General features: G+C 44.1%; 1 protein-coding gene across 2 annotated transcripts in view; it reads left to right on the forward strand.

Annotated features, from left to right (window-relative positions):
* Nucleotides 1-1,665: 1,665 nt before the first annotated feature.
* Sash1 (SAM and SH3 domain containing 1) overlaps nucleotides 1,666-22,781 on the forward strand; it is a 305,306-nt gene continuing 284,190 nt past the window's right edge. The window contains exon 1 of one of the 2 annotated variants that reach the window (XM_085688475.2): nucleotides 1,666-1,685. In XM_085688475.2, the coding sequence (XP_085544601.2) occupies nucleotides 1,683-1,685 (3 nt within the window). In that variant the 5' untranslated portion in view covers nucleotides 1,666-1,682. Of the gene's footprint in view, nucleotides 1,686-20,833; nucleotides 20,979-22,781 lie in introns of those variants that run through there. The other variant, XM_085688482.2, reaches the window with a different exon arrangement.

The following is a 22,781-nucleotide window of genomic DNA, read 5'->3' on the forward strand; positions in this document are numbered from 1 at the left end:
CTGAGCATTTTGGGAAGCACCACCCACACTAACAAGGGGAAACCATCTTACTGGTCTCAAGGTGTTGCCCCAGCGGCAGCTTCTGGTTTTGTGAAGCAGGCTTTGGTGGCACAGCTCAGCCTTTGATCACAGTTATGTTTTACTATAAAGGACAGAGCACAGGAAAGCCTGAGTAATCAAAAGCCAGCCCAAGCGAGCATGATGTCAGATCGCACAAGGAACTGCCGTTCAAGGAGAATCCGTCCCTGCATGTGAACTTTGCTCTTCACCCTGAGTCTTTACTTCTTTATAGACACCAATATCCAGGAAATGTTGACTGATTGCAGAATGGCTGAGACGACAGAAGGAAATGGTCAGAGTTCTCCCACACCTCCCGTCAGGCCTTGCGTGGCGTTATCTACCTTTTTCCCTCCGCTGGCACAAGGGGTGGGGAGGGGGTGTTCGATTTCTGAAAAGAGAGCAAATAGAGGACAAGGGACAGTCGGGTGTGATGAAAAGATGGAGGACAGGAGAAAGACACACAAAGATTTGCTTTCATACAAAAGCAAATTATGTATGAAAAATGCAACAATGAGACCTGTTACTTTATACACTGATTAAGATTAATTGATTAAATTCTTTAAAAAGAAATTCATTTCTTTTTTTAAATTACATTCTATTTAGTGGAAGGGTGTGTGTGTGTGTGTGTGTGTGTGTGTGTGTGTGTGTGTGAGTGTGCGCGTGTACAAGTGCCAAGACATGAGTGTGGAGTTCAGAAGACAGCCTGTGGGAGCCAGTTCTCCCCCTCCCCATGTAGGTCCTGGGGATCTGGTCCTCAGGCTTGTCACTGAGTTCCTGTTTCTGTTGAACCATCTCATCAGACAGTAAAGACATTCTTCTTCCCAATCCTTAGAGCCATAGCTTCAAGAGAAAATGAGGATGCTCGTCTCTCGGATGATTAACACATGAAGTGTGTCAACAGATGATCACAGATGAAATTCCCCAGGATATTTTTGAGGAAGTAAAATCTTCTCCCACGTTTATTCAGGAGAAACAAGAATATTTTAAGCCCCTATCTACTTAGGTGGCTATTTAAGGTCATGTTTTACCTGTTCTAAAATGGTACGGTAGAGAATGGATCCCTCGGTTACCAGCTTTGGTTACTGTCACCCACATGAATGCTGGATGTTTGAAACCTGTTTGCATTCCAGATGTACATTTTTGTATACTGTAAACGCCTTAAAGCAAGCTGTGAGATGTGTAATTACTAGAGCTGGCCCTGAAAAAAATGCCAGAAGGCACCTACACCGCCCACTGGAAGATTCTTGGCGTGGAGATTGAGGCGTGGCACGTTTGCACATGGCGATATGAGCTGTCGTGCCATGATTGGCAGTGATGAGAGACAGGCTTTTCTCTTCTGAGTTCCATTATTATTTCCTTGGCTCAGACATATCTCCATTTTGAATCATAACTGTGGGAAAGCCCACACCCATCTCACATATGTAAATTCCATTTCTCCCAAGACTGCCAGGTATGAGAGAGCGCAACCGTCGATATTAGGAAAGTTGCCGGCATGAAATGTTTGCTCTCCCATGTTTGGTCACTTGAGCCGTCCAAGGGACAGCCTTGACAAAGCCACACAAGAGATTTCTCCCTTCAAGATGGATCCTTTAACAAGGGAAGCTGAGTTTTGGAGCAAGCTAATGGTAAGTGGAAAGAAGTATTTACTATCAAGGACATCCTGCCGGGCATTTTCCTCGTGGCTTTTTATAAAATGAAGATGAAAGGGGAATTTATAATCAAAAGATTGTGGTCTTGCTCATTAGTTTTAAGTAAAACATGCCTTCTAGATACTAAATGCTGTTAGTGATAAATGGCTTTGAATGAAATGTTTGCTGTGGATTTTTTTTTTCCTAATGTTATTGATGAACCCTACTCAACAGCCTGCTGGCATGCAAGATAGTGAGAACTCAGTAGCTCAAAGGCTTACTGACGGGGACACTGAAGAAGAACTGAGTTTTGGGTTTCAAATGAAGTGTTTTTAGAACTCTGTCAGACTGTGGATTGCTGGGAGAGGGGGTGTCTGTACTCATTCCCGTTTGAAACAGTTTCTTGCTCCACACGTGTGCAGAGGTGTGTATATACAGGTGTGCGTGTGTGGTGTGGTCAGAGGGGTATATAATAAAGGAGCATACTAATACTTAAGACTAAGTTTCATGATTTGGGGTTGGGCAAATTCAGGCCTCCATCTCATTCTTCCTGTTACCGAGAGCTGTGTTTGGTTCAAACAAATTGGCAGAGTTCCCAGGGTGGCGAAACCCTTAAGGGCCCTGTTGGTCTTCCCATTTGACAGTTGAACAAGTGTAAGTCCCCCATCCAAGAAATCTTTAGTGAGCTTCAAGATCCCAGATCCCATCCTGCGCACAGTGGCCAGTTGCTTTCATTCATTTTCCAACACTGTCTCATAGCATAGATCCTCATCTGCTCTTTGTCTTCCTGATATGAATTCAAACTTCACTGGAAACAGAAAAGAGCAATGACAACAGAAATGATCCTAAGATTGGTATGGTACACTATCTTTTGGGGTAACACGGTGACCTGTCTATCAAAATGACCTGTGCTACCGTCTTTCATGATAGAAAGTTGACTCCAAGAATGCCAAACACTGATTTCCAATGTAGTCTCGTTGTGCTCATTAAAAGCTGTACACCATCTCTAGCATCTCATGTTTTAATTCTATGCCTAATCTGGCAAGTGAGAGTGTGGGATACTTTGAGAAGAATATAAAAAAAAATTGCTTTCTAAGGCCACAATTTAAAAGGCACAATTTTTATATCAGCATTCATATTTTTGAAATATATTTATTCATTCTCACACAATGCAACATTATGACAGTTCCATAATAAAGTTTTTGATTCACCTGGTCTCCCCCATCTTCTTGTCCCCCCTACTGCTTGGACCATTCTGCCCCCAGCTCTCTCTTCTCCACTGAGTGTAGTTGGAGGCTGCTTGTTTATTCCCTGGCCACCCAGACCCGAAATAAACACACAGAAACTGTATTAATGGCAATACTGTTTAGTCAATAGGGTAAGCATATTTCTAGCTAGCTCTTACATTTTAAATTAACCCATATCTATTATTTTATAATTTACCACAAAGCTCATGGTTTACCAGCAAGTTTCCAGCATGTCTGTCTCCTGCGGTGACTACATGGCATCTCCCTGGCTCCACCTTCTTTCCCCTCTATCTGCTTGAAATTTTTTCCTTACTCTTTTCTGTTAAGCCACTGGCCAAAACAGCTTTATTCATCAACCAATAAAAGCAACACATATTCGGACTGACTTCCCACACCACACTGTGTGTCTTCTATTTTCTCCCTGCTGCTCTTCTTCAAAGCATTCTTTTCCCCCACGTGGCCCTTTCTAGTTCCCTGAATTCTTCCCACACTTATCACCATATAAATACGCATCTGTAGAAACTTACAGTCTGCATGTGAGGAAGAACAATTTGACTTTCTAGGCCTAGGGTTCCTCACTTAATCTAATCTGGTTCTATCCACTTTCCTGATAACTTTATAACCTCATTTTTTGATGTCTGAATAAACAGAAACTGCCACAGCATAGCACAAATATCTGTCCTTGTTTAGACAATTCATTCACTTCTTTACCTCCCAAGCACATCTGGAATCTCCATGTCTCTGTTCTTATAATCCATTGATTTATTTTTTCATGTTGTCATTTTTATTGTTTACCTTTACAAATTATGAATACTAATGAGGATTTTTTCTGCTTCTGCCCTGGTGAAAAGGAGAATTTGAACTCCAAAGGGCTGGGATCTGAAGCAGTGACACGTTCCATTTGGCTCTCAGTCTTTAGAGAGTTTATGGTCCTGGCCCATGCCCAAATTCAGAGAATGCGCAATGGACCAAGAGGCCTGTATTGGTCCTTTCCACTCAACACCAAGTCCCCACCCTTGCAAAGAGCATGGATCAAAGAACTAGTGGATAAGACAGAGAAGAACCATGGAAATTATAAAGGAAACCTCTACCGTGCAATTCAGGCCAGCCTGTTCCCTTGGTAGGAAGAGCGCCTTTTTGAAAATTCTCTCTTCTAGAATCTCTGGGTCCACCTCTGCAACTACAACTTATTACCAGACCCTTGGTGGGCAGTTGGTAAATCCCCTGCAAAAGAGCCACAACAGTGGTCCATAGAACTTCAGGCAGCTGGCAGTGCTCAGAAGCCTCTCGCTGCCTTCCTCCAGGCCAGGAAACAGAGAGACCACTTGCTAACTCAGACTTCTGGGCACAGAACCTGCCCAGGGCGCTAGGGACTAAAATTCCTTATGATCCAATGGCTGCTCAAGAGCCTGTGAATCTACAGAAAGAGATTTTGAACAGCCTGCTATATTTTCCCAGTGTCTCTCGACTATAATTAATGCACCCCACCTCTCCTAAGGTCAGCAGGTTGTTATCTTCACTATAGAGATGGTGAGGCAGACAATTTTAATAAGTAGTTTGACACTTTCTGTTGGAAAGCAGGTTGGGAGGAAACAACTGCAGCCTCTGCCACTCAGAGCTGACAAGTTCAATGGTGGCCACTGGACATTATTTTCCATTTTTTTCTGCCGTTCATGTTGGTTTTGTTAGTTTCTGCCACCCTCAATATCAGCCCTTTTTTGTTTCTTAGCACACCTGCGATTTTGTATGTCTTTACCTCTGCAGAATACTTCTGTAACTTAGAAACCCAATTTCTCACTGGACATGACTAGAAATCAGTTATCTACAAGAAGGCAATCAATAGGAACTCCCAGGCATTCAAATCCAAGAGCTTCTCTCCAACTACAACTTCAAGTTACCCAGGACAGCTGGTAGACCAGATCTCTGCCCTGCACATAAACTAGCGGTAGCAGTCAGCAGCACGCAATCAACAGAAGCCTCCATAAGCATGGTTGTTGACGAGCATGCTGCGGCAGTGAGCATGACATCCTTGCACATGTGGTTTGGAAAGTAGTAACCAGTTCCTAAGTCCTGTGTGACCATCTTTTCCTGGAACCTACAAGTCACCATTCTTTGCTCAACCTTGAAATCCGTTCCTTTCTGCCTCTGTTTTGGAAATGCTTTTTCCACTAAGAACACAGGGGAAGAGAGACTCCTGCAGGTCAAAGTATAATTGAAAGACAAGATATATATGCATGAAACAATTAGAAAATAAACTCATACATATTGAGTGGCAGAGGACACAGTGTAGAAATTAAATGGAATAGTGGTGCTGATGTCAGGGAAGTCAGTGACACCTACAAGAGTCACAGAAGAGGGCAAGAAGGAAATTTACAGAGAATGAGGGCTAAGAGGTGATGGGGAGGGGGAGGGGCATGGGAGGTCAGGGGTAGCCTTTACAGAAATGTCCCTGGTCATGGGATACTGCTGAATGGTTGGACAGGAAATAGGTATAAAGGACTACGGAAAGATAAATTTGAGTTGATCTTGGAGATGCCTGTAGGCCAAGGAAGGAGTTTTGACTTTGTAGGGAATGGGAACCATGAGAGGTGTCCAGATAAAAATACATCATGAAGGGAGCAGGGTTTAAATGAAGTCAGTCTGGTCAGGTAGATTGCATTTTGAAGGTTTTAGAGGCCAGTCTGGAAGGTCTAAGTACTGGACTTATCTTGGTCTGGAATTTGTTTCTAAGAAATGTAAAGCATGAGTTGACTGATGGAATCCTGTAGGGTTAGCAAAATGTAACCACCTAGCAGTACTGAAGAGAGAAGCCCACTTCTCCTTAGATCCACTCTTAAAGGCCAGCATATATTGTTTTCAACTTCCTTCCCTGCTCCTTGAGTTGGAAAAGACCTTTCTAGAAAATTCTCTGCAAACCAGCACCCTGAGACTGTCATCACAATCTATCTGGTAGGTGGCACTTCTGACACCTGGAAATTTTCTAGCTAGTCTGCAGATACCATAGTCCATTTCCTGTTTCCCACTCCTGAACCTCTCCCTGGTCACTGTGAAACGTGTTTTACTTCTGGCCCTCTCTCGGTCTGTAGTTAGATCGCCTCTCTTCCAGTTTATCCACACCGACCTATCTGCCTTCTGGTGGTTGGTACTGAGCAGCATGCTTCAGTGCTAGAAGGGTGATTCTCCCGTACATATTCTGCTTAGTTGTATGAACAGGAAATCTCTCAGGAGTACAGGAAAAGGGGTTAGAACACACAGTTCACTTGATGATCACAAAGAGGAGAAGTTATCGTTTGGGTCCCCAAGTGAAGAAACTCCAGGGAGGTGCACTTACAAGACAGTGCTGAGACGGGTTGGGAATTTTGAATCATATTAGGCAAAAATTGCAAAGGTCCACAGGCATGATCCAGCTGACATATAGTCAGTGTTGTTGTTGTTGTTGTCCTTCTCTTCCTCCTCCTCCTCTTCCTCCTCCTCTTCTTCCTTCTCGTTCTCCTCCTCCTTCTTCTCCTCCTTCTTCATCTTCTGTTGGGTGAGATTTTGTTTTACTTTGTTTTCAGAAACAAAGTCTCTCTATATATAGCCCTGGCTGTCATGGAACTTACTGTGTAGACCAGGCTAGCATTGAATTTACAGAGATCCACCTGCTGTTGCCTCCCAAATGCTGGGATTAAAGGTGTGGACCACCATAACTGGCCTGCATCTTTTTTCACAGTCATTGTTTCAGAAACAATTTTAGCTACACCTTAAATCAAGAAAACTTCATATAACAATCCAGAGAAAGAATTTCCTCACAAAACAACCAGAAGATAGGAGACACCTACAGTGACAAATGCCTGTAATCATTCCCAATACTGAAAGCAGGGGGATCACGAGTTCAAGGCTAGCTTCAGTTACTTGGTGAGTTTGAGGCCAGCCTGGGCTACAAGAGATACTGTCTGGAAAAGGAAGAAAGGAATGAAGGAAGAAAAGAAAGGGATGGAATTAGAAGATACATTAGTCACTCTGGGCTGAAGATAGCTGCCCCCTATAGGGAAGGTAAGCATGTTCCCCTTTGCTGCAATGTTTGAGTATTTGTTGGGACTGTGACCCTGATCCAACCAATCTTCTGTGATGTTAAAAAAGAAAACTGCCAACAGGTCAAGAGCAGGACTGGAACTGGGGCTAAACCTTACTATGGGTTTTTGTTTGTTTGATTGGTTCGAAATTTATTATTATTATTATTATTATTATTGTTACATTTGTGTATGTGTATGTATGTACATGCCAGAGTGTGTGTAGAGATTAGAGAACAATTTTGGGAGTTGATTATGTCCACCATGTGGGTCTCTGAGGTTGAACTAAGGTTCTCCACCTTGACAGCACTTACCAATAAACCATCTCACCAGGCCAGGTTTGGTATTGGTGGTGGTTTTGAAACAATGTCTCCTGTATCCCAAACTAGTCTAGACCTTGCTGTGTAGCTTAGGATGGCCTTGGGATGATCTGCCTTCCTCCCCGCCACCACCCACCTCAGTGCTGAGTGTACAAACAATGTACCACCATGTCCTGTTCATCCGGGATTAGAGAGCAAACCCCAGGCTTCATGTAAGCTAAGTGAGCACTGGGTGGTCTGAGCTACCCTGTTAGCCCCAAGTTTTTAGGGTTTGGTTTGAGACAGGCTCTCTATATATAGTCCTTGCTGGCTTCAAAGCTACAAGGATCCTCCAACCTCAAAGTTCTGGGATTACCCTGGTGAGCTACACATAACTGCTGTATGTCCTTAACTATTTTCTGGTAGGTACCATGACTATTCTTTGAATCCAAACTTTGAGGAGATTAGAGAAATGGAGGAAGACAAACGGCACCTATTGAAAGATGCTTATTAATCAAGAGAAAAGGGAACCAAGCAAGGCCTTGATAGCAGGAGTCTAGGGGCTTCCAGAGCAGGGCCAGCTCTCACCTGTGACCCTGACTGATGCTTTCTCTTGTATCACAGTACTCACCCTGTAACAACTCCAACAACAACAAAAAAATGCTTCACAGTTCCTTCTTCTACTTAGCTATAATCTGTTTACCCAAAAAAAAAAAAAAAGTACCTTTGGGAATGTGACAGTTGTACATTTTAAGAATTTGAATTTGAAATATCCCCTTTTCCTAAACTAGAACAACTTACTAATGCAGAATATGCATTTTTTTTCTTGTCCCCTTTCTTCTAAAAGCCTTACTTTATCTCTTTGGAACTCTGGCTTGAGCTGTGGATTCAGTTAGTCTCTGTCTTGAATATGTTAAAGTGACATTGCTGTTGGCTGAAAGCTCCAAGTGGCAGTGTGATGTCTGCCAGCTCCCGGGGCCAGCAGGAGGGGGCCGCCATCATCCTGCATGGCATTATTGATGTGACCTCTGCTGTGTTCCTGTCCAGTGTGATTTCTGGCTGCTATTCAGAAGACACCTGCTGAAGTCCTTGCAAGAAACCCACGAGTGTGCCAAGGCAGGGTGATTGGTGTCATTCTTGAACAACGTGAAGGGCAGCCTCTTGGCTCTCCTTCAGCAATGAGTTTCATAGAAGTAACAGTTTTTTTTTTTTTGGTTTTTTTTTCCAAGTGACTTTTAATACAGAACTCATGCTGGCTGGCATTTCTACTTTTGTATAGCAACATCCAACCCAGCCCTGCACTGAAAATGGAAGATGAAGTTTCCATGGTTTGAGTTTTTGTTTTGATGTTTGCGTTGTTTTTCTTTACTTCTCTCTCTCTCTCTCTCTCTCTCTCTCTCTCTCTCTCTCTCTCTCTCTCTTCCCTCCCCCCAGACATCCCTGTGGTCTTTCATACTGACTCTCCCCTTGCCCTCATCTTCCCTGGTCTTCTTCAAGTATTTACGCCCCTGTGGCTGCTGCTTTTCCTTTGGGAGAGCCTCCCTTTCTCCTTCCTGAACTCTTGGTGCTTTTGACCAATGCAGCAAGATCACGTCCTGTCCAGTGGTGAGGATGCTTCAGCCTTTGCACTTATACTGTTATTTTCAATATAGGTTCTGTATTTTCATCTGCCACAAAGACATGAGTTACAGGTGAGAGTCAACCATGCTACAGGAGTATGTGACTCTGAGCTGACAATAGAGAGTGATCATACGTAAAATGTTTATTGACTTGAGATATCATTGGCATAGTAGTATCAATGATGACACAATGGTGTTAACTAAAACAGGGCTCAGGACGATGGTTCCATGGGTAAAACGCTTGTCACACTAGTGTGGAGACCTGAGTTTAGACCCCAAGAAACCACCATCTATGATCCCAGCACCCCTGCATTGAAATCTGAGGCAGGGGGATCCCAAGAAACTCACAGGTCAATCAACCTAATGTACACAGCAGGAAGCAGAAAGAGATACTGTCTCAAACAAGGTGAAAGATGTGGGCAAAGACTTCCTCACATCCCTGCACTCACACATGAACACACACAAACACAAACACAAACACACACTAAAGATGCACACAAGATTAATAGCAATAACTAGTATGTATAGCAGGCTTAAAGCTTTCTTGAGCATTGTCTAATTGGATCCTCACAATACCTTCCATTAATTTAATAAATGCAATAATGTGTGGAGATTATGGTTTATTTTTAGGCACTGAAATCTAAGAGAAATATAGGCAAATAGAAGCCAATTGCCAAGTACAGATGAGATCAACTGGTCACATGACTTTCAAAGTGAACTTGCAGCTCAGTCCTCTGAAGGCTGATTAAAACAACTAAGCCGCAAACCCAAAATTTCTGATTCAAGGCACTATGTGAGCCACAAAATATGGTGTTGTCAGATGACGCCTGGCCTGTTTATTCAGGGTTTGCGTATCCAGAACCACTTGTGTTCTCCTCAGTACGGCACTGCTGTAGCTCTACACCACAGTGGAGATGACCCACGGTGGCCACAGGATCTGCATGCCACAGAAACATCCGCGCACTGTGGCTGAGTTCTTCCTGGACATTCCTTTTTACCCGTGTCACTCAAGTCCTCCCTAGAAGACCAGCAGGTGCCCTGAAGCCTGGGAAGCTGGGCAGCAGGGAGAAAGGAAAGTGTTTCTGAGCAGTTACAAAGCAGCTGACCCCTCAAGCTGCAGAGTCTCTGGGTGAGCAACGCGGCCAGAATTTCTAAGCCACGTGTGGTGGTGGTGTCTGCCTGTGACCGCAGCACTTGAGAGGCTGAGGCAGGAGGATCGCAGGTCTGAAGTCAGCTCGCTGCTACACAGCAAAACTCTGTCTCAAATCCGGGCAGTGGTGGCACAAGCCTTTAATCCCAGCATTCAGGAGGCAGAGGCAGGCGGATCTCTGTGAGTTTGAGGCCAGCCTGGTCGACAAGAGCTAGTTCCAGGACAAGCTTCAAAGCTATAGAGAAACCCTGTCTTGAGAAACCAAAAAAAAAAAAAAAAAAAAAAAAAAAGGAACTATGAGGAAAACCAGAAATGACAACAAGAATAAGATCTCATTTAAAATGAGAAATGGGAAGTGGACCTGGGCTAAGTACCTGTTGGGCAAGTGTGAGGACCATAGTTTAGGATCCCAGAGGCCACTTAAGAGCTGGGTAGCAGACAGCATACATACACGCACGCACACACACACACACGCACACACACACGCACACATAGGAAGAGGAGACAAAGAAAAAGGAGAAATAGAAATTTAAGACCGGGATGGTAGCTCAATTGGTAGAGTCTTCACTTGCAGGCATGAGGACCTGAACTCAATCAGACATAACCTAGATAAAAAACAGTCCAGCATGACAGTCTGTGCCTATAATTACAGCCCTGTGCACACTGAGACAGGTCTGTCTCTGCAGCTCACTGTCCAGCCAGCCTAGCCTACAACAGTTAAGTCTCAGGCCAAGGAGAGATCTTCTCTCAAAAACTTCAGTGGTTGACCACTTAAGACTGACAGCCAACACTATCCTTCGGCTTCCCTGTGTCCATAGATACTCACGCGCATGCGCCTCCCCACAGCTACAGCTCACACGCGTCGGGTTCCCTGTGTCCATAGATACTCATGCGCATGCGCCTCCCCACAACTGCAGCTCACACACACAGATGAGGACCGTGTAATCTTCCGTAGACACTGTCCTTGAAAGCTTGGAAATAAAATCAGAGCCAGAGAAAGATACTAGTTGGGTATGGTGGATCGCATCTGTAATTCCAGCTCTTGGAGGACTGACGCAGGAGGATTACCATGAGTTTAAAGCCAACCTGAGCTGCATGTTGAGGTTCAGAACAACCTGAGCTCTAGAGTGAGACCCTGTCTCAAACAAACAAACAAACGAAGCAGGGAGTGATGTCCGTGTAGACTTGTGTCAGTGGCCCCTTGAAGCCTTTTCTATCTTTACCTCCGGGTTTTGGCTGCTACCTGTCCGGCATAATCACGCCCAAGCAAGCACAGTGCTTCCTAGTGAGAGTTCCTGGGTGAAGGCAGCTAACGGCCAAGCGAGGCTCAGTGTGGAGCCCCTTCCACAGATGTGCTTTCCGCTGCTCCTTCCCTTCTTCTCCTTCCCTTCCTTCTGCATCTTCTCCACCACACTGAGTGTCACTGACGACAAATAAGGAAAGAAAAAGTGTGGGGAGAGCATTGCGGGGGTCTTGACGATAATAGCTTTGGCAGGTGGTTTTTACACGTAGGGAGTCCATCTCCTTAGAACTGCCATCGGGGGCTGTATTCCTCCCAAGAGGAAAAACACTTATATGGACGTGTTTATGTTTGGGAATAATAATATTTGTCCATGTGAAAATATGTGTGATTCATTTCTGTCAGGCCATATGGCTGATTGCTATTCATAATCCAAACAGTGGCAGCTGCTGCAGAATGTGAGAGTAAGTTCTTGGGGAGTAAAAAATGGGCGAGCTATCGCGTGTGTGGTTTGCATGCTAGCTCCGTTTCCTTGCTAGAAGCGTGCGTTTTGAGCTCTTCAGGGCACCACGAGGCTCTTTCTCCATTTCTGAGAAGCCCGTTTTTCCGTTCGCTCTCATTCTGTGCAGTAGGGAGACTGCCGTTCAACCTCACCCCCTCTTAGCTGCTCACCCTTCTACTCTGCAACCACGAACATGGGCTGTTCAAAGCTGTGGGCAGCTGAAGTTTCAGTTAGGATTTTGTTGACTGACAACAGCTGCCAGAAAAACGACAGTGAGTGCCTGACCTGGCTCCCTAGCTCACCACCATGGCCTCTTCCATGGCTGGACCACAATATGTATTTGTGGTTTAATCAGACACGTGGGGGCATTGAGGTAGCCAGCGGTTACCGCCACCACCGAGCCCCAGGCCCGCTGGGCGGACTCTGATGTAATGGAAACTGTGGAATAGCACTTTTTCCATGCCATTTGAATGTGGTTTGCTGGAACCCTTGAGATTAAGAAGGAAGCAATTTGTGGAATACGTGCTGGATGCTCCTGGAGAAACAGCTACAATCAATAAAAGAAATAGACCAGTTACACAGGGGAGGCATATCTGCACGGTTTGTTTAACCCCCCCTAAACAGTAGCCCTGAGCACCCCTAAAAGATGAAGGTTTTAAAAAGTGTTGATTTGTACTGAGTCTTTGCACCCATATGGTAAATATTTAGACCAGAGAAAAATAATTCTGAACAAGGGTTATGAAATTTGTGACCCAAGTGAAAGTATTACATAAAATTACTCTGATTTCCCATTTCTGGTGGCTTGGTCATAATAACTAGCATTTGCACGACACATCTTCATTTTCGGGTTGTTTTTGTGCAGAAGTGATTGACAAGCTGGTGGACACCCATGAGCGGGGGTAGGAGTGTCCGTTCTGTCCTTTGTTCCCTGACGTTCAGCAGTCATCAGCTTGTAGCCATTTGTCTTCCTTGGGTGTTTACTGCTTGATCCTCTAAGTAGCTGCTGCTTTTATCGCAGGTTATAATAGGGTGATTTTTCAATGCCGTTGGTCTCACTTGGCAATAGGAGAATAAATACAGGATCCCGTGGGGCAGGTCCAGGGACCAAGCCTAGAAGCACAGTCTGCCCTTGCAGGTCATGGCAAGAGGTCTTGAGATCAACTTCAACTTGCCCTCACTGTCTGTTTCCCATCAGCCTTTGCCTGCAGGAAAGACTGTGTAATTGATTCAGAAGCTGCTTTTCCCCAAAGGGACATACAATATCATTTATATATATAAATATAAAATATATACTTATATATATATTATATATAAAATATACCAGGTCATATTTTGTGTTCAGTTGTGTGTGTCTGTCTGTAAGTCTGTCTCTCTGTCTCCCATCTCTGTGTTCTTTATCCATGAGCACCTTGACTGAGACCACGTGGGATAGTCAGGTCCCTCCATCCCCATGACCTGACTGTAAGGATGCGTACACACATATGCCTACCTAATAGTGTGTGCCTTAAGCCACCACTGCTTGTGTGTCACTGCCTCTCCCCTGTCCCCAGAAAAGCTTCCCCCAAGTATGCGACCCTGACAACTGCCTAACCAATTCTGAGAGCAGGTAGTGGTCACCTGAGCAGAGATGACTCCTGCCTACATAGAATATCGTTAATATATACATAGAATAGTATTAATTCTCTACATAGGACACCCAGCCTGGTGTCCTGAGCACCCAGTTTTCTCACCCACAGCTGAACTCAAGTCACTTACCTTGAGTACGTACTGGGGACACTGATGTTTTGTGTTGGACACTCTTGGCCTGGTCCGCTCAAATGTAACTTAACCACCTCGCCCCCTTGTGGTGATGTCGAGCAAGCGTGGCCTTCTGAGTTCCAGGACCTCAAGGCTACTGCAAGACACTGAGCAATAGACTGTTATGATTTCCATGAACCCTAGGCACCTGTGCACCTGCGGGCCCCTTCTACTATAAAGTAAATATGTAGATGCTACAATTTTGTTAGTGTAAAGTAATATTGTACCATGAAGTTGACACCTTCTCATGGTTCTCTGAAACAGTGTGGGGCTTTAGCACTGAGCTCAACAAACACCTTTTTCACATCTCATCATTGTCCCTAACGTTTTAAGTTTTAGTAAACTACATCTGTAGATTTATTGACTTACTTAAATTACTATTTCTTAACAATGCTGAGAATCCAGCCCGGAATGTCACCAATGTTAGCCAAGAGCTTGACCACTGAATTTTGCCCTAAAACCTAAAGAGTCGTGTTCTTCATTTAACTGCTACTGTACTAGATTTCATCTATTATGTTTCTTTAGGGTTTTCTGCTTCAAAATTGGGATAACTATTTTAAAATAAAAAAAGTTTGTCACTAGCATAAGACTACTCTAAGCTGCCATAAACTGAAGATATCAATACGAATATAAAGTAAAATGCATATCTGTTTTTCTAGTTCCATTTATTTGGGGTCCAGCTAACTCTAGTGTGTCCCTTTCATCTGTGCCTAGTCTGTTTGCTGCTAGAGACTGGATCCAGTCCTTCCTCAATGCAGTCCACCCTGGTCAGAGATGTTTATTTACTCAACATCTGCCCACAGACAGCCAACCTCTGTCTGGGTCCCTGCTCCCAAACAGAAGAACCAGCCAGACCTGCCCAGCTGAACTGTGACTCCTCAAACCAGATTCCCCTGGGAGCCACCATTCACTGTCACAACTCTGGCTCTGCCATTTCCCAGTAAGGGACGATTTCCAAAGTCCCAATCAAGTCCCTGGACAGATAGAAAAATCTCATTTCTGCACCGCCCAGTCTGGGACCCATTGGTACATGTCCCTTCAGTGTGTCTCTGTGATGTGACCGGTGCAAGCAGAGAACTAAATTGATGCTCTTACACGGTTTTAATTTATTTCAATTTTAACTCTAGCATATACCCAGCAGCTACCGTATTGTATAGGACATCTCTACATGCTGAGATTTTATTTTGTAAATCATAACATCCTTACTGGGTTCTAGATCTCTGTCCCAGGGCTAGTGAGGGCTCAGTAGGCAAAGAAATATGCCAATCAAGACAGATGGCATGAGTTCAATCCCCGGAACCCATACAAAGGGGAAGGAGAGAACAAATTCCATAAAGTTGTTCTCTGATACCCACGTACACACCATGACACATCTCTCTCTCTCTCTCTCTCTCTCTCTCTCTCTCTCACACACACACACACACACACACACACACACACACGCACACACACACACACATGCACACACACACACACCACAACCACGACGACGACAATGATGATAATGAAATAGATCTCTACCCCAGAAATAACCAGTTCGAATTCTCCTTTCCCTCAGATTTACCATGCCACACGGTCACGTGTTTGTGAAATGGCAGTACTTTACAGTTGTTAGTTAAGCCTTCCTGTGAAAAGGGTCCCTGAAGGAGGTTTGATGGAAGGAAGCAGGAACAGACACAGAACTATCTATGCATAGAGGAACTCTAGGGAGGTGTGCAGGGTGGGGCAGATAGAATGGGAAGATCTAGGTAGCAAAGATATTTTTCTCTTGGGTTTCCTTTTTTTTAATTAACCCTGTTTTCTTTATATAAATGTTTGACTGCATGGGTGTATACGTATTGCATGTTTGTCTGGTGTCGACAGAGGCCAGAAGAGAGCATCAGATCCCCAAGAATTGGGATATTTTGTTCCCTAAATATTCTTCTCTTTATTTCCACTTAAAACACCTGTCAATCAAAGTCAAAGGTTTGGGTTGAGAGTAAGCAACCCAAGGTTTACCATTAACTGCTTGACCCAGAAACTGTAACTTGAGGTGCTTCCGGTCCCCAGACTTCCTGTTCAATCTGTGGCCCAACAATATTGAATCCTTTCCTTTGGAACCCTGGTGCCCTGGTACTCTCTTCTGTGTGTAATGAATCCTCAAGTAGCCCCAGCTGCATTTCAATAGACCTTGAAGGGTCATAGTAATGATGCTCACACAGTTACCACTGTGGCACACACCCAGCTGACGGCACTGTGACTAGACCTTAGGCAGACTGTTTTGTGGAGAAAATGAGTTTATTTTGCCTCACAGTTCTGGAAGTGTAATAACTAAAATGCACATCTGTAATGCTGGGAATCAAATCAAAGACATCACACATGCTACTCAAACACTCCTCTGTGCTGCAGACCTAACCTTAAAGGATTCACCTGATTAGGGTCTTATTGCTGGAGGAGCTCCAAGGTAGCAAAGAGTATCTCATGGCATAAGAGAGAAAGTGCGTGTGTGTGTGTGTGTGTGTGTGTGTGTGTATGTGTGTGTGTGTGTGTGGTGTGTGTTTTCTGTGCTTATAAAGCCACAGGATTTAGCTATAAAACATCACGTTCAGATTATACTTTTAAAACCATTAGCTCAAGACTTAGGTTTGGGAAATGGTAAGAGACCATATTTAAACAATACCTACCAGCCAATGCAATAGTATAGGACTTTGTAAACACTCCCTACTGGCAAAAGGGAAGCCAAGGGATTCCTCTGTTGGTTCTGTGGGGCTGACATTTGGAGTAGAACTGGTAACAGCCACTTCTCGCTATTCAGGTGCAAGCCTATTGAATGGCAGGGCTCAGGTTGGTGGGCGGGGGTGAAGAGGGGAGCAGGGGCAGATGACAGAGTAGAAGGAGCCCTGGGGATAAATGACAGGCCTCTAGTGGGTTAGCATATTTAGATACACTGGGTCTTAGCAGCGGAAATCATCGGCATTGGCATAATGCTAACACGTTATGACATCCTTATTGCCTTAAATTTGATTTGATCTTCCCTTCATCCAAAAAATAAATAAATTGGGAGTAATTTTAGCTTTTTCTCGCTTTGTGGAGTAGAGAAAATGTCTTTTCTGGAACCATTTAGTACCTTTTTCTGAGCTGCCTCACTGGAACAATCACTACTGAGCATGATTTCTTCATGCTTTTATGCTGTGTTGTTTTTTATGTTTGGTTGTTTTTTGCTTTTCTGTTTTGTTCTTATTTTCGTTTTTGACACTAGGGATAGAATCCAGAACCTTGCACATGCTAGGCTAACACTCTCCCATTAAGCTACATACCGAGTGAGTGGCCAGCCTAGGCAACGTGAGACCCTGTCTCAAATAATAATAATAAGGATAATTATTATTATAACAAATTAATAGCAATATTTTCTAATATTTTCACAACCAGGACTTTGGCTCAGTGGTAGAGCACTCACTCTGTATGCTTGTGACCCTAGGTCCAATCCCCAATGCCAAAAAGCCTTAATTTAATGAATTTTAAAAGGACTATCAGGTGCCTTTCTTCCACTACATGGAAAGTGAACACAGATGGTAAAGAACAGTGAATCCTAAGTAGTGAATTATTGATAGGAATACCATCTTCTGTGAGATTTCCTGCTTGCTGTGGAAAAAAAAAAAAACCTTTTCCAACTGAGCATGAAGCTTGGAACCCTTTTTAGTAGGCACAGTTCCATTTCCACTGTAGCAAAAGTGCAAATGATCGGCGCCTTCACCCCAAGGCAGAAACCTTCAGGGAGTCCGCCTCACTAATGTGTGTGTTGGTACACATGCCTGTTCCCTATTAATACTAATAGAAACTAATGCAGAGATATACATCACCTGAATTTTGATTCGCTGTGAATCAAATGTCAGATGCTTCAAAATGAACTCACAAGGTACATTTGTCTGGGAGCCATTTCTTAATATGCCTCCATTTCACCGGCCTGTTCCTCTCCTGTGGCTGAGACGCTAATGAGAAGCTGTCTTCTTGCTCCTAGATTACACCACAAACACACACAAACACACACACACACATGACCACACATACCACACACACACACCACACACACAACATACACACATACCATATTCACACGTATCACACTCACACACACATACACACATGCCAACCACATACACCGTACACACACGACCACACACCATACACATATGCCGCACATCACGCGCACATTACGCACACATACTATGCACACACACCACACACATACATCACACACAAATACTACACACCGCACCACACCACACCATACACATACCGCACACACACTCCACCACCGTTAGCAGAAGAGATGAACTAGACGCATCTGTATGGCCCAGGGGAATTTTGAGCTTACACTGATGTTATAAAAAGAGAATAGACAGAAACCAGAAACTCAGAGCTGGTTTCCATTTACTTGTCTAAATTGAGTTTACAAGTGCTCTTGAGTCCTGGACGGAGTTGGGTGGCACAGCCTAAACATGAAGCAACTCCACATACTGACTCCTCACACGCTCACCCACTGTCACTGTGCCCGGGCACCTAATCTTCCCTGTCTGAGGCCTACACAAACCCCTTTTGCCTGGAGCCTCGCGTACCCCAATTGGTATTCCGCCGATTGAATGGTGAAGACTCCTCCCTTCACATCCCCTGTGATTTCCATACCTTCTCCTCTGAGTTCCCCTTTTGTTTAGATTCTGGTCACAGTACTCGCTCTTGGAAGCTGCCCTTGTTTTTATCGTACGTAGCCAAAAGAAATGGTCCAATGTACAATTCACACACGTGCACACACTTGTGTTCTTTCAGAAATGGCCAAAACAAGTATAAGACAGAAAGGAAAGTGTAGAGGACTGCAAAACCCCGTGAAACTCGGGGAAATGACTCAGTTGGCAGAGGCACTCGCTAGGCAAGCATGAGGACTGAAGTCGAGACTCAGAAGCACCCACATAATGCCGGGTGGGTGTGGTCCCAAAACTTTGCAGGAAGGGATAGGAGATCTCAGAGCAAGCTGGGTACCCAGACTAGTCCTGTCAGGGAGTTCTGGATTCTAGTGGGCCACTGTGTCTCACGGATGGTGAGAAGCGGACACCCATACGCACAGCAAGCACCCCACACACACAAGCACAGACCAAACAAAACTGTAGAATGCTCAGGTGACAAGAAAGCCTATGTTAGGTTGATGGAAATTAGCACTAACAGGAATCATTGCACAGGCCAGTGAGAGGTGGCTCACAGGTAAGGTGCTTGCTGAACATGCTTGGCAGCCGGAGTTCAAAATGTAGAACCAATGTAAAGATGAACAAGGAAATAAACTCCATAAAGTTGTCCCTGACTTCCATGTGTGTGCCATAGCATGCACACCACATACATATGTTATGCATGAAAAGAAAGAGGGAGGGAGGGAGGGAGGGAAAGAAGGAGGTAAAAAAAGAAGGAAGGAAGAAGGAAAGGAGGAAAGGAAGAAGTAAAAGGAGGGAAGGAAGGAAGGAAAGAAGGAAGGAAGGAGGAAGGGTGGAAAAAAGGGAGGGAGGAGGGAGGGAAGGAAGGAAGGAAGGAGGGAAGGAGGAATGATGGGAGAAAGGAAGGAAGGACGGAAAGAAGGAAGGAAGGAAGGAAGGAAGGAAGGAAGGAAGGAAGGAAGGAAGGAAGTTAGCTTTAAAAATAGGACCCCTTACTGCATATGGTGATAATGCTCCAGCCAAGAGCTGTGGTTTGTCACACTGGTCAAGCCTATACCTGATGTGCATCTTGGGGATAAAGGAACAGGGAGTAATTGGAAATGATTTTAAAAACAATAGCATTAACAAGAGCTAGAGCCCTTGGTCTCTTTCTGTCACCGGGCAGTAGGGGAATAGCTCAAGACAGCTGTTGAGCAGGCTTTTAAATCCAACCCAACCTCATTTCCAAAATGTGTGTGAATGAAGCCTTTGTGAACATGGGGGTCTGCGAAGATCTCTCAGAGTTAGTTTGGTCATGATAATCTGCTTGAACTCAGAGAATATTAGAATTAAATTAAACCCTAATTGACAATAGTTGAAGCTGGGTGGGGGAAAAATACTAACTTAAAAATGGATTTTTAAATTTTACTTTAAACTGAGACTTTTTAATGTAACTCTTTTCATCCTAGTTTTTAAGATAGATGACTCTGTCGTTAAAAGTTCTTGCTGGAGATGTAGCTTAGTTGATGGAGGGCTTGCCTACCATGCACAAAAACCTGGGTTCCACACCCAGCATGGTGGTACTCACCTGTGACCCCAGGAGGTAGAGGCAGGAGAATCAGGAGTTCAAAGCCATCTTCAGTTACTTATGAATTTAGAGGCCAACTTCAGCTAGAGACGAGACCCTTTCTCAAAAGAGAGAGAAAAGGAGAGAGTTAGAAGTTCCATTAAAATAGAAAACATTACTGAGTTTAGGGCAACCACATTACAAGTACCTATTATCCACACTTGAGGGAAAAGGTTGGCTTTGGGACCTGGAGCTATGTACCAAGCACCATCACCCTGGTAACATCTCAACAAACTGGAGACATGGGTATGGGAAGGAACTGATGCTGTGCCACTGAGCCCAGAAGCAATGGTACACTCCACTCAATCACTCAGTGGTTTATTAGCTGTTGGTGAGGGGTCTGATGCTGTGCTGGCACAGAAATGCAAAGAGGGAACAGGTCCCCACTCTTCAGAGGTCCCCCACAAGGCAGAAAGAGGCTTTTGGAAAGGTCCTAGGTGCATATTTACGGGAGTGGCTCTGTGAGCGATCTCACACATTTCTAATCACAGGTAGACGTAGGCCGAATTTTATGAATAAGACCTCAGAAGTTTCCAAGTAACGAGCCTGGGGTTAGAGCATATGGAAGAAGTCTAGACGTACTGTCCCTTGCTTTTGTCGCTAAGCCAGTATTCCCTTGGAGATTTCTTGGGTGGTATAGGGTAATGCAAGCGGCTGGTGACAGCTGCCATCTGTTGTGATTGTTACCACACTTACTGAAGTATCACGCTCAGCTGTCATATTGATGCCACAATCCACATTCTTTCTCTAGGGCAGTCTGGGATGGGGAAGGGGACCTGGAAGTGCTGTCCTCGAGTGGCTTGCCTGCGTCACTATCAGCTGCTGGGAAGTAGCTCTCAGGCACACGTGAATGGGGCTGAGGAATGTCCCCTCTCATCCGCAGGGAAAAATGTTCCTCTCACCAGTGAACCAGCCACACCACTAGAAGTAGCTCTAACAACCTGGAGGCCGTCATAGGCGGCACGCAGGCTCTGAACCAGAGGGACTGTGCCGAGGAATTGGGAGTTTAGGACGGAGTGGAGAAGAGAGAAGCTCTCCCTTGACTGGAGCCTCGGGAAGAGAGGGGCGACAGGGTAGAACAGAGCACACGATGAACCTGAAGGTGAGAGCTATCCCCGGGTGGCAGGTCCAATCATCAGGCAAGCTAGCCCTGGTGCCATCAGAGGGGAACGTGGGGACAAGCAGGATTTGGTAGTTCAATATTGACGAAGTATTAGGCTTCACCCAACAGTTATGGAGAAAGGAGAGATCTGTAATTGCTTCTTTTTTTTCAATCCAGAAATTTCAAGACAAATTCAAAGCAATGTTTTGGATGCAAGAACCTGACCTTATTGGTGTAATCTCTCTGTAATAGTGACTCACTGCTTCATGTAGCAAAACCATATGAATTCTTATGAAGCATGGAATATCCATATGGCCCTGCTATAAAAAGTGTAGATATTTTATTACGGATGGTGCTAATAATAGTAAATGTATGAGTGATGGCTTATTTAAAAGTACGTGTGTGTTGTGCTACATGAAACTAGAAGAGGGATCATGAGAGAGAAGGCAGACATCTCAAGGGAGATGGGGAAGAGGTAATAGGTTATGTGTAAAGGGAAAAGGGGAGACTCTGGGGCAGAAGGTGAAAAAGTTTGGTTGGGGGAACAAAGTGCAAGAGGGAAGTGTGGGGAGCGAACAACTGAGAACGAGGCTAATGATAGAATCACGTGAAGAGATCGTGTCAAAAACCTGTACGCTGACTTCAGAAATCAAATAAATAACAAACTTTAAATGTGGACACACGCACGCACATACATACAGGATAGCTCTATATCTATGGAACCCCCAACGTCTGACTATCTAAGAATGTTTGATTCCAGGGGTTTTGGAGATGGGATTGTATTTCAAGCATGTACTTCTTCACTATCTCATTTTATCCTCAATTTTTTTTAAAAAGATACCAATGTATATACGTGTGTGTGTGTGTGTGTGTGTGTGTGTGTGTACATGAGTGTGTGTGCACATGCTTCAGAAGCCTGAGAGCTGGAGTCGCAGGCCATTGTGAGTCACAAGATAGTGCACCCCACAGCTGAGCCATCTCTCAAGCCCTCTCACTAATTCTTAAGAGGCAGGAGTTACCATTTCTTTATTGTTTTTAGACATGCTATATTTTTTATTTTGAAATAAGAGAAGTTTGCCCAGTGTTTTTGCAACATCAGTTAGGTTGGCTTTAATGAAGGTGTTGATACGTTTATCACCTAATACATGAGGGGGAAAGGGTCAAAAAGCTATCAATTCATAAAAGCATATTTCATGATAAAAATTACTAATTATTTTATGTGAAATGGTTTAAAAAAACCTGCTTGTATTTGTATTACATTCTGTATCCGGTAAATCAATCTTATACGTTCATTTACTTTGTCAGGGACGGGGGGGGGGGTGTACATATGCGACAGCGCATGTGTGGAGGGCAAAGAACAACTTGCTGCAATTGGTTCTTCCCTCTACCCTGTGAGTCCAGGGGATTGAATTCAAGTGGTCAGACTTGGCAGCGAGCCTTCTGGCTTGCCCTGGGCCAATTAATAGTAAGGAGAGGTTTTACATTTCAGTACCTTTTGAGGTATTTTCCCTGCTTTTTAAAGCATATATTGCTTATGCATAATAATGCATTTCCATTATGATATTGCATACATGTATGTAATCTATTTTTATTATATTCATCCCCCCATTATGACACTTGCATACATGTATATAATCTATTTCTATTATATTCATCCCCCCACTATGACACGTGCATACATGTATGTAATCTATTTCTATTATATTCATCCCCCCACTATGACACGTGCATACATGTATGTAATCTATTTCTATTATATTCATCCCCCCACTATGACACGTGCATACATGTATGTAATCTATT

Source organism: Myodes glareolus, chromosome 1 (genome assembly GCF_982192425.1).
Source record: "Myodes glareolus chromosome 1, mMyoGla1.1, whole genome shotgun sequence".
NCBI lineage: Eukaryota > Metazoa > Chordata > Mammalia > Rodentia > Cricetidae > Myodes > Myodes glareolus.